This window comes from Diospyros lotus, chromosome 15 (genome assembly GCF_014633365.1).
Source record: "Diospyros lotus cultivar Yz01 chromosome 15, ASM1463336v1, whole genome shotgun sequence".
NCBI lineage: Eukaryota > Viridiplantae > Streptophyta > Magnoliopsida > Ericales > Ebenaceae > Diospyros > Diospyros lotus.
The window spans coordinates 28,698,774-28,711,564 of record NC_068352.1 but is presented as its reverse complement, the minus strand read 5'-3'; the positions used below and the strand labels follow the sequence as shown (position 1 = coordinate 28,711,564).

General features: G+C 36.2%; 1 protein-coding gene across 3 annotated transcripts; it reads left to right on the top strand.

The window, feature by feature from the left end:
* The first annotated feature begins 554 nt into the window (after positions 1 to 554).
* On the top strand, positions 555 to 10,250 carry LOC127792121 (condensin complex subunit 2). 3 transcript variants are annotated; one of them, XM_052322487.1, is made up of 13 exons: positions 555 to 1,006; positions 1,102 to 1,203; positions 4,231 to 4,348; positions 5,222 to 5,295; positions 5,364 to 5,424; positions 5,504 to 5,704; positions 5,798 to 6,087; positions 6,331 to 6,475; positions 6,570 to 6,823; positions 6,922 to 6,952; positions 8,300 to 8,439; positions 9,067 to 9,177; positions 9,761 to 10,250. In XM_052322487.1, exons 1-13 carry the CDS (start codon positions 737 to 739, stop codon positions 9,977 to 9,979), a joined length of 2,016 nt encoding a protein of 671 aa, XP_052178447.1. In that variant the 5' UTR covers positions 555 to 736; the 3' UTR covers positions 9,980 to 10,250. The 3 variants fall into 3 exon arrangements, with proteins under 3 accessions (XP_052178447.1, XP_052178446.1, XP_052178448.1); XM_052322486.1 differs by having other exon boundaries at positions 9,758 to 10,249; XM_052322488.1 differs by lacking the exons at positions 6,922 to 6,952; positions 8,300 to 8,439 and having other exon boundaries at positions 9,758 to 10,249.
* Positions 10,251 to 12,791: the final 2,541 nt, after the last annotated feature.

Here is a 12,791-nt window from a genome sequence, read left to right as displayed (position 1 = left end):
CCCTATCTCGATGCCGGGTCGGGCCCCAACGGGCCAGCCCGTCGGGCCAAGCCTATTTTGCCATCTCTAGCCATTGGTTATAGCCTTAATCGCCACCTGCGCCGTCATCCTTGGCGGTTGCTCGATCGTTACTGCTCTCGATTGCTGTGTGTGTGTATATATATATATACTATATATATATATTAATCTAATGATAATATATTTGAAGAAAAAATGAAAAGGTGTATATATATTGTATTAATATATTTTTAATAATTATGTATAATTTATTAATATTTAATAATAAAAATTTACATCACTTAACAATATGTCTATTTTCGTTTTTTATCAAGTTGTAATACCTTATCAGGTCTTTCAAATTAAACACATAACTGTTAACTTATAACTTAAAAATATATTTATCTAAATAATTATCAATTTAAACGCTATAATCAGCTTAAATATTACCTAGCTTAAAAGTTACAAAAAATAAAAGCCTAGCCAAACTAAGCAAAAATGTGCTGGGCATGCGAAACACTGGATAATAACCCAGCTCCAATTCAAACGAAAAGGAGGGAAACCAAAACACAGATCGTTTCATTCTCCGAGTCGGACGCTCAGAGCTCTGTGTTTCATCCCAATTTCCCAAAAAAGCAACTCTAAATCATCACTTTTCGTACTCCCAAGTCCAAATTTCTATTTCGAATCTTCAGATCTGGTAGATTTTTGGTCAAATCCCAGTTCCGCGACCAATTTTATGGCGGAAACTCTAAGCCCTAATGCAACGGCACTGAAGCAGCGAACCCTAATGGCCTCTCGCCTCCAATCTCCGACCAGCCCCTTCTTCTTGGGCTCCAACGATGACAATCTCGAGCGAGCCCAGGCACGCGCCGCCCGAGCTGCCGCCGTCCGCAGGAAGAATGCTACCGCCACCAGCGCCGCTTCTCCGCCGGCTTCCGATCCCTGCCTCGACAAGCAACAGATTCTCGAGTTGTTTCAAAACTGCATCAAACTCGCTAGCGAAAATGTTCGGTGTCTGCGCTGTTTTTCTACATCCTCGAAGATTCATTGTGATGTTCGAATGGAGATGCATTTTGTTGACTTAAATTTTGTGTAATGCAGAAAATTAATCAGAAGAATACGTGGGATCTGAGTCTGATAGATCACCTGTGCGACATTATTAAGGTGGAAGAGGAGGATGATGCAGAGACCAACTTTCAGAAGGTAAGTCGCCCCTTCATAAAATTTTGTCAATACCTAGAGGAAATGTAGGAAAATGGTTATGTAGAGAATCCTTCATCCTCGGTGGATAATGGTCAAAATGAAGACTAACACTCTACAAATTAATGCATTGTGATATCTAGATTGTTGTCCGTGGCCTCTTAACTTGTGTACTGTTTCAGAAATGTTTTAATTTTGGTCTTATAATTTTATGTTTGAAAATTTCTAAATTTAAGATACGCTTCTAGTACCTTTTTAATAACTTTATTATTGGTGGCATAATCACATAAGCAGGCATTTTAAGAGAGTAATTACTCTAAGGGAAATGCTATACCCACAAGCAAGTTTAACAAATAACATTCATAAACTGACATGGTATGCATAAAGTTATAATAGTTCTAGCCAAATTCATTATAGTCTTACCTAAAATTGATAATAAATTTTCTCATTACTATAAATTATTGTTAAATTTGGATAGAACTATTATAAATTTGGGTATAATTATTATGAATTTGTGTCTGCCACTGTCAGTTTGTGAGGGTTGTTTGTCAAACTTATTTATGGGTATAGCATTTCTCTTACCATTACTCTCGGGATGCGATGGTCATATGGTTCTCAGAAAGTTCATGCTTCTAGGATATTGGCTTGTGTTAATTAGTGCTCAAAAAGTGTAGTGCTTTATGCTTGCTTGGGAAAATGGATTATACCTATGGGATGGGAGAAAAAATCCTACTGATATACTCATAGCTTGGAGGAGTTAGCCGTTCATCAGAATTGTTTTACACACTGTCACGTGGACAACATGTGATATGGTATTTGTGTTAGATGTTACAAAGGTTGTGACATGCAATCCTTTCTTTTTTTGTTTTTTTTTTATTATTTTTGTTTTATTTTTTATTTCTAATAAGCACTAAGGTTAAATGTACATGCATGACATATGACTTAAACCTTCCATGAGTCCTGCAACACAAGCCTTCTGGGTGATGGTCCAAGGTTCAGGCTTCATAAACCAAGGGGCCAGAAAAAAAAAAAAAAAAATTGGTTCTATAATTTAATTTATTCAGTTTAATTGGGATCTTTTTAAAAAGCTGTGGCTAACCATACTTGTTATATAATATTACAGTGGGATGGATGTTGGCATGTTGCTTTAGTTAGTAACTTCATTCTCATTGGTATTGAAATCTAGAAATATTATTACAGAGTATATTACATTATTGCCAGTAAACAGATGCTTTGTTTTGTCCCACTGAAAAAGAAAAAGAATTCTCAGGTGACCATTGATGGTGGCCATTGATGGAGGCTTTTGGGATGAGATTAGATGACCACTGCTTGAAATTTTGCCTTATTTTAGGATACAAGAAGGTATGACTGCTTTCACGGGTTTACGAGCTGCGCTGCCAGGAAGTAATGGAGCAACAGGAACTGGACAAGAATAGAAAAAGTGCCCTTGGGATTAAGCCAAAAAATTAAGCAGCACAAGTATATATAAACATATGAATACAGAGGGGTATGGGTAAAAGGAAAAAGGGTTGGGACACATTTTGGTTCATATAGATCTGAAGTATCTTCTCGCAGATTCATTATAATGGTCCCTAACCCTTGGGAATGTTTGATAGGAACATCCATTCTTCATAAGGTTCAAGTTATTCCAAATCTTAATGATATGATTTGCATTGCTAATAAGATATAATTTCTTCTGGTTGCCTTGCTTCATACCTTGTCCTTTGGTGGTGGAAGCTTAAGGGTTTGGGGCGTTGATTTATATAACATAGTGCTTTTCTTTAGTTCTTGCTCATGAAAGAATTGAACCAGAAAAAAATCTATATTCATGTGCTAGTTTTTTTGTATTGCGTAGGCCTACCTTTCAATTATGCTGTTCTTTTAAATTGCAGCTTCTTGTATAAAATTCTGTTTATCAATGTTAACTTTGGTCCACTATTGGTGAAAGTTAAATTTTCGTTGGTTTTGGTATTCATTTGGATGCCTCTATTATATTATTGATGGCCAACTTATCCAAAAGCTTCAGCTATTAGAAAGAGAGGTAATTTTATCTTGAATAATGTTATTTTTATTCTTAACATATCCCCTCACATGTAGCAAGACTATACTATATAATTGGTCCAGACGTGCTGACAATGAGGTTGGTATTCATGACCTTTGTCTATTAGGATACCATGTCAAATTATTAATCACCAACTTTATCTATTAGAGAGAGGTAATCCTATCTTTGATATGTTATTTACTCTCAAAGTTTATTTTGACACCTCTTTCTCCATTTATTTAATTTTGTTTTCTAGTTAAACTGATGGCATGTATTCCACAAATTGTTTGAGATTGGGTTGACTGATTGTTTAATCATTCATTTCATGTTTTCAAGAATTTGTTTGTGACCTATATGCTCTATCACACTGGACATAAACTGCTTGTCCTTCCTTATCAAACATGATGGTGCAAAGGATCATTTCATGCGACAAGGAAAACTTTCTTAACTGTGCATGAGTTTGAAGACAGCAGCACATAAAGGGTTAAAGTTTGTATTTGTTTTACATCTTATGACACCTTCAGATGATGGTTCATGGAACTAGAATTGGTTAACATATCTTCCTCCTTAATTCACAGCAAAAACCATCTTAGAGCATACACTGCTTTCTTTTCTACCAATCATCTGCTTCACGCTCCTTCTATTTGAAAATTTACACACATGATATTTTATACTGGCATGGCGTTTTAGTGGGCTGAAAGAGAAACGGATATGATGGTGGTCTAGATAGGTATATCTTTGCAGGTAACTTATTGTTATTTACTTGGTTATCATTTGGGAGATTTCTTGGGATATATTGACTTGCATACCATAAGTGTAGAAATTTGCACCATCACTTCTCTCTGTAGACTTGAAGCTATATCCAGGGGTTGAGAAAATGATATTTCATGACATCTGTCAGAACTACTTGTACTTGAATGCCTTACAAGTTGCCTACACAATTCTACAAATTATAGAAATTCAAATGTTATTTGCATCTTTCTACATAGGCAAGTTGCACATTGGAAGCTGGAGTCAAAATTTATTCAATGAGAGTAGATTCAGTGCATTCGGAGGCATACAAGGTTCTTGGAGGAATTAATCGGGTGGGACAAGAAAATGAACAAGGTTACTTTTCTATTGCCACTCAAATAGTTTCTTTAACAATTTTATTCTTCATAATTTAGTAGCTCAACAGAAGCTTTTGTCTTTTTTAAATGTCAATGCAAGTATTTTAATGATTTCATTATAATGAACTCTTGATATCATAAGATTAAAACAAGAAAAAGTCATTATAGAATTTTTTGCCCCCGCAAAATCTTAGTGTTTGGGGTAGTGGACTAGATATAGATCTCCTTTGACTTACTTCCTGGCAGTGCATAATTATGTAGGGGACTTTTATTTATCTCCAAAGCGTTTTTGAGTAAATTATCGGTTTCAAAATAATTTTATTGATTGATAAAATGTTGCAAAACACGATGCATTTATCATCAACCAATAATTTTTTTTTGGAACTGAAAACAATGCACCTTGTCTAAAAACAAGGTGTATTTATTGAAGCTCAATGGTTAACATTACCCATTGTAGAAATATGCCGATGTAAGACTGCAGTGAGTACATGCCACCTGAATAGGAATTGCATTAGCTATAAATATATAAGAAAAAAGTTATACTTCTTGCATTGGTTTTTGTACTTGTCTATGGAAAAAGGTGGGTACATTCTTTCCCCTGTATTCTAGCAATCTCATACTTATTTTGCTTTATGAATTAATTGGATCATCATCATGTTAACTGCACTTTATCCTAAGTAAGTTAGGGCTGGTGTTATGAATTAATTGGATGTTGGTGTATTTTCAAATGGGATTTTTCATTTGATTTTTCCCACTGTCTTCTTTATCTGCAAATGGTTTATTTCATTTAATTTCATTCAGCATTTTGTTCTGTATTGGATACATGTGAGTCCTTTCTTCTTGGTATTTTGATGTTTTGCTATCATGGCAGATGATGTGGTGGAGGATCCCAGCACTAGTATAGGACAAGAGGAAGGCAATTCCAAAAAGGAGCAAGAGAGAAAGGTTGAAAGATTAATACTTGTGAATATATTATTTCTATAGACTCAGCCTAAAGGAATGAATTTACGCAGGTGTCACCTTTATCCACATTGGAATCATCATTTGAGGCTCTCAACGTTAAGAAATTTGATGGTGACTACTAGTCCCTCTATTTCTCTATAACTATAGTCAGTTCTATGATGAGGTTATAATGGAATTTCTTTTATTTCAGTTGCATTTGCAGTGGATCCTCTCTATCATCAAACATCTGCGCAGTTTGATGAAGGAGGGGCTAGGGGCCTCTTACTGAACAATCTTGGAGTATATGGTGGCTGTCAGGTGCTTTTTGATTCATTTGAGGTTCCAAGGAAGTGTATGTCTTCTGAAAGTCAACACCAAAAATTAGACACAATTGATCTATCTTTTGCTAAAGGTATGCTGCTTTTTAATCCACTGATTCTGATTATTTGTTTTGTCATATTTTCAAAGGTTTTATTCTTTTACCTTTTCTTTGTTCTCTTTGTAGAATACATTGAACAGATGGTGCTTAACATGCACAAAAAGATTGAAATTTCTCCAACTCTCAGGCATATTGTCGATCAATTTGATCAAAGCAGTCGAAGGCCACCAGATACATTTTATTCTGGCCAGCAATCAGCTGAGCAAGTTTATGAAGATGATAATGGCAGTAACATTGAGTTGGATGGTGATACGTTTAACAACTCTGGGACCTGGGCTTTCGATCATGATGACCAAACAAGTGTGGTTGGTGACGACTCCTATACTGCAGATCCAATTTTACCAAGTTATCATGAGGTACTTGTTGCATGCCACCAGAAATATGGCTTTTAAGGGCTTTAATTTCTTAGGATCAGTTTTTTTTTTTTTTGGGGGTGGGGGGTGGGGGGGTAAATGAGAGATCAGATACCTTTTTCATTTTTGAGGATCAGATCCTTATTGACATTCTTCTCAGTTTTTGTCGTCATTTTATAAATGAATATTTTTTTAACTGTTTAAAGTACAAAATGATGAAGTTATCTGTTGATATGATGCTTGCAGGAAAATGAACCATCTGTTTTAAATGAGCCTGATGTGGATAACAGGTTTGATAAGGTTGATGGGTACTTGTTTTTAAGTTTGGGGTTGACTTCAAATCAAAATGCTTGGGCAGGTCCTGATCACTGGAAGTATCGAAAAACAAAAGGTGAACGCAGAGTCATAGGCATATCATTGATTTGCACAATAATCTAGTTGCAAGAACTGTTTTCTAGTTATGCAACATTGAATTTGTTTTGCAGATTCAGAGGGTCCTCCCAGAGAAAATGGATCACCCATGACAACTAAGAAACCTAGAAACAAAAAACAAGCAGAACTTGATATTGATTTTACAAAAGCCTTAGACAATCAAATACTGGATGTCTTTGCTCCTCCCAAGAATCCCAGTTCACTACTTGTGCCAGCAAATAGACCACCTTGTAACACGACACTTCCAGAAGATTGCCATTATCAGCCAGAGGAGCTTGTCAAATTATTTCTTGTGCCTAATCTCATGGTAATGTGGCTTTGATTATGAATGGAGATATGATTTACCATTTTTGGCATTTGATAACCTCTTTATGATATTATTTTCTTTTTTTTTTATGGTTGAAGTGCCTTGGGAAGAGAGCAAGAAAGTCATCAGGTAAATAATCTGAGCTCCAATAATGCTAGTACTCTTTGATATTGAACAGGAACTCTCTCTCAACTCCCCCCCACCCCCCCCAAAAAAAAAAAAAAAAAAAGATATAACTGTAAGAAACTAAATGCTTAAACCAAAAGCAGAAGGTTTGTATTCTATAATCTGTATAGCTGAATTATGACATGTTTATATCTTTATATTCTGATTCTGTGGCAGTCTGTGTGCTCACAACTTCAAACTGTGGGAAAGAGTTAAGGTTGTAGTCTTGCAAAGTTGAAAGGTTTGTAATGCCAACTGTTGAGGCTGAGGTAATTGGCACCATCACATAAATAACTGTATCTAAACAAGAAATTTAGACATTCAGACTGGCAGTCTCATGGATTTTTACATATGGATCCAAATGAGGATTTACATCATGGAGTTCCAATTGCTCATCATAATATATGGCGTGTAGCCTGTGAGGTATCTTGAAATACTTTTTCTTTTTTTTTTTTTGGGGTGGGGGGTGGGGGGTTGGCTTTATAAGACCATGGGGCCTATCAAAAGTGATAGAGGAAGAACAAAAAGAACTTGATGGGAAATCCTTAAACATGGCATAGAATATAATGACTTTAGGGAGGATATGACAATGGATAGGAATGGTTGGAGAGGTAGAATTCATGTAAGCCAAGTCCACCTAGTGGGATTAAGGCTTGTGATTGTAGTTGTAATTAGGTCCATGGGATATTTGACATTTCTTCTCCATCATATGCTTCTAATATTTGTTTATGTATACCTTTGATTTTTGGTCATCAACCTAATATTTAGAACTCTTCCATTTGATAAATGGCAACTGCATGGCTAAGAAATCAGACTAAATTTTTTCTCCTTCTTTTCTGTTTAACATATGTCAAGTACTATTATTGATTAAGAAGCAGAAAATGGACTATAAGACTGCAATAGTTAAATACTTTCATATCTAGGAATTCCTCTGGATTAAGGCCAGTAAGCCTTTTTATGCTTTGCAGTAATACTTTTTTTTTTTTAAAATCTCTTGTAGTTGGTTGCATCATATATGCAATACTTATCTATCTTTGTGGTGTTCTTTAGTAACCATGAGATGCTATTTCTTTTGAGAAAATGATTGTTACTTTTAACCTGACTTATTGCATATAATTCTGACAACAATTGAGGTTGTACATTTTCTGATTGCGACATTCTGTCTTGCTAGAAGACATCTTTCTTGTTCATTAACCATTACTAGTTTGTCTTCCCATGCCTCGATCATTTCTTTCTATGTGATAGAAATACGTAAAATATACTTAATATATTGTTATTCTGTGGATTTTTTGTGCCTGATGCTGCCTTCAGAGGAATGGAGTCAACAAAGAGATGATTATGGACCATTGCCATCATGGGATGATGAAAATGGATTTGACGGTCAATATGATGATGGAGGTGTTCATAGTGATTTGGAGGACTCAAACACACTCGTCTCTCAGCCTCGTCAGGTTGGTTTACAATTATTCATTTGGTGATTTATTGGTAATGGTGTGTGCACAAATGGCAATTAATTGTTATTTATGATTTTATGAGTTTGCATTTACCTCTTTATATTAGAGGTAAATATTGAAAAGAATGGTATATAAGTATTTTATAAGCATTTTGAATAAATGTGTGCCTCATGTGCATAAGGTTCGCACTTCATATTGTGTGTAGTGCCTAGGCCCCAAGCACTCTTTGCACCTAAGTGTGCCTCGTGCCTTTGACGATGTTGATGTTAGCTTATCAGATTCTATTTTATGTATATCTGGAAATTGATGATAAAATATTCATATGTTGTATTCAACTCTGGCTGCCATAACTTAGAACAAAAGAAAAGAGAACTCAAGTATTGTTTCCCATGTTGGCTCAAGGAAAGATGAAGGATAAAATTGTTACTCCTTTGCTTAAATTGAAATAACTTACTTTTGGTCCTTATTGGTGATAGCTTCAAGTTTCAATTTCTTCTTATTTTTGGTAAATTTTACTAACCTGAGAACCTAAGAGAAATATACAATTACATATTTTTTGCCAAATCATACTGGTGTGCCTTGAAATTGCTTGCATTTGCTTATGCTGCTTCCTTCTTGTATCAGGTAAATAAGATTGAAGTACAATATGACAAAACTTCTAAACAAGTTGATGTCCAGGCACTGAAAGGTACTCTTTGGGACTGTTTACAAGAATCTAAACAAGCAACTATTCAGGTAAGATGGTAACTTTTTATCCTAGTCTTCAGTCTTCAGTAGCATCAGATGTCAACATTGAACGATAGTTCATTTCCTCAAAAATGTCTAGTATTGTTGGCATTCTCAATCTGCTGTGGCAAAGAGCAATTATTTCGCAATGTTAGTATCTTATTATGCTTTATGTAGTTTTTGATAATAAGGTAAGGTACATAGTTGTAAGAGCCTTATAGAAGATATGACAATAGATGAAAATTATTGGCAAGTTAGAATTCATATAGCTAAACCCACTATTGGATCAAGGCTTGATTTGGCATTGTATTAGAAGGTAAAAGATACTGGAGTTCACAAAATGCAAATAATTGAATTAAAAAACTCAACAGCTATTGAGTTGGAACTAACTGCTGCTTAACTATTTAAAAATACAAGTCTATGATCTGTTTTCTAGGTATTAGAAGATACCATTTGAAAATAATGTGGAAGCCATCCAGTTGCTCCTTTCATGCCCCTCCACTTGTGTGATTTGTGTTATAGCTCTCTCTCTCTCTCTCTCTGTGTGTGTGTTATTACCTAATTGTAAGTTACCTTTTGTTAATGCAAGGAGGAGAAAGAAATGGTATCTTTCAAGAATGTATTGGCTAGCTTTCCAAAAGACTGCAGGGCGGCTGCAACACTCAATGATATCTCGCCCCATTTGTGTTTTATTTGCCTTCTGCATTTAGCCAACGAGCATGGACTGAGAATCCATGGCTGTGCCAACTTGGACGATCTCAGCATACATTTTCCACCTAACAGAGGAACATTTCCAAGTGAAACAGTTTAATGCAGCGTTTTTTTGTTGATTTTTTTGGTATGGTTTTGCTGTGTACCTGTATCATTCATAGTTCAAGATGAATGTATTGTAGACCTGTGCCATCATTCTCGTGCTAGTTCAGGAGAACCTGGAACCTGGCACTGTCAAAAGCTTCATGTTGTGTTCTGTTAACACTGATGTTGAAATCTTGTACAGATCTCGCTGACAAACATTTTTGTCTTGGACAGCGTAAAAATTGGAATGAGTTGCTCACCATTCTCATGTTCTTGTTCTTAGGCATTATCGTGTTTCACCCAAATAATTCTGTGGATCAGTAACTGTCTACTAGACTGTTTGGTTTTTGTTGTCAGTTTTCAGATGTTAATTTTTATTTTTAAGTTTTTAAATTTTTGGGCTCAACTTTTGTTTCTAGTTAGAAAAGATTAGTGCAAAAAACGAAAAACAATGAAATCAAATGGGGCTTATAAGTGATTGAAGTTAGTGTTTTTGCTCAAGGAATGAAGAGCCCTAGAGACCTCGTCAGTGGATAGAATGGTTTTGCACAAGCTGTTATTTTATTTATTGAAATATCTCACAAATATGAAAGCAATATCAGAAACTTGTAAAAATATATAAAAAAAAAAAAAAGTTGAAGAGAAGAGGGTCCTTTATCTCATGGTTTTGTTTCCCTGGTCTTGGTCTTCCTCAATGTGACAAGCTCTCAACAGTGGAATACTTCGATATGGCTTTGCTGTGAAACATTTAATAAACCCGGCTACTGTTTTCTATTTTATGATGCTTTAATAACAATAAAACACGAATATGCAGTAAACAGGAATCTGTTTCAAAAATTAGGATCGGATCAAGTCAAGGCATGCCCTTATATATTTAGTACTCTTATCCAATTATATTTTTGTCCAAAAATAGGGCTACATCAATAAGCACAATATTCCTCTAACTTTTAAATATAATCCAGTATTGATTTGGCATTTTATGATAACAACAGACATGAAAACTACTCTTAAGCTCTTACAAGTGGAAACTCAATTAATTAACAATTAGGGATGGGGCAATGGTTTGCTGATAAATGGCCATGTTGAAAGCCAAGAAACAAATTGATACTTCAACGCTTAAAATTAATCAGAATGGATCAGATAGTTCAACCTTATTGATCAAATTCATAAAAACTTCATCCCGCTTCGCGGTCAGACATGGAAATTAGAGAAATGTGTCGTGTGCCCATTCGCAAGACAGCATACTTGAGGCATCAGCTTTTCACACAACTGGAACATTTCCCTGGGATTGAGTGAGTGAGAGTTTTGGCAACTCCTTTCCATCCTCTGCCGAGCCCTTTATCTCCCAAATTGCGGTTAGTTTCTTTTGTGCTGATAAAGCTGCTTCAGCCTTTTCCCTTGCTTCTTCACAAGTTTCCATCCCGGAATTGCATTTGTCTGCCTCTTTCTGATATTGGGATGTTATCTTCTTGGCCTTAAGCAGTGCCATGTCAGCACGCTGCTGACTTTCCAAAGCTTCAGCTTCTCGTAGCTTCAGCTCAGCAAAACTCTTCTCTGTGTCTTCGCTCACTTCAGGATCACGGCTTTGCATAATCTGCATGACGATATGCCAACACAACAGAAAAAAGGTAAGACTTAAAATTCCAACATGCAGATGTACTTGTATGCTCATTCCAGATATAAGTTGCAGGCCCTTGGAAAAGCACGTTTGGCGTACTTTAGGCAGACATTAACTCAAGAATTTTTCATATCTCAATCTAAGGTCATTCCCAGCGTATGATAAAGTTGTAACATCATATAAATCATGGCAAAATTGATATAACATCAGTGTTCTAAAACGCGATATGCGCTAGTCGGGTGCCAAGTAGGGATGGCAATTGCAACCAAAATCGTGGGGAACCGAACCGAAACCGAACTGGTCAACGCGGTTAAAAACCGTTTGACTGGGTAATGGTTTGGTTTAGGGAAAAACCGAACACTGTTTCAATGGGTATGGTTTGGTTATAGTTTTCACTAAAATCAAACCAAAACCCGAACCGAATAGTGAATGACCGAACCAAACCAAATCGAATATATATATAATATATTATATATAACCCAGGCCACCCAAGCCCAACCCACCCGAGCCTAGCCTACCCCAGCCTAATTGCCTTGCTTGCAAACCCTTCTCCCCTTCTCTTCTCCTTCCTCTCTTGACCTCGCTTTCTCTCGCTCGTTCGCACGTCCTCACCCTTGCTCTCGCTCGTTCGCACGTCCTCGCCCTTGCTCTCGCTCACCCTCACTGGATTTCTCTTATTCTCGCTAGGGCTCGGCCCTTGCTCTCGCTCGCCCTCGATCTCTCTCACCCTCACTGCCTTCTTTCTCTTATCGTCCGCTTGAGCTCGCCAGTCGCTCTCGCTCTCTGCATCTCTCTTGCTCTCGCTCGCCCTAGCTGGATCTCTCTTGCTCTCGCTAGGGCTCGACCCGTCTTGCTCTCGCTTGCCCTCGATCTCTCTCACCCTCGCTGAGTCCTCATCGTAATCGACTTCATCCAAAGACAATAGAAGCATTGATGTGTGCCCAAAGTTGGTTATCAAATGAAGTGAAAAAAGGTGAATTTATTTCATTTACTAGTCATTTTTTATTGTTAAGACTACATTTTTATATTAATTTATTTTTTATATTTATAATTTTGTTAGATGGAATTGGCTCATTCATTTCAGATGGATATACATCAATTTACGAAGAAGATATTAATGTTGTTGATGAAGGTATTAACTTTCGTAGCTAATTTTTTTTAGCTTAAATTACAATTTAATTATGCAAATATTAATTTATAGATCTTAACA

Excerpts from the sequence above, each read along its gene's own strand:
- LOC127792121 (XM_052322486.1), top strand. The coding sequence starts at position 737 with ATGGCGGAAACTCTAAGCCCTAATGCAACGGCACTGAAGCAGCGAACC. Across the intron at positions 5,425-5,503 it reads CAACGTTAAGAAATTTGATG|TTGCATTTGCAGTGGATCCT; the intron begins GTGACTACTAGT and ends CTTTTATTTCAG. Across the intron at positions 9,178-9,757 it reads CTAAACAAGCAACTATTCAG|GAGGAGAAAGAAATGGTATC; the intron begins GTAAGATGGTAA and ends TGTTAATGCAAG.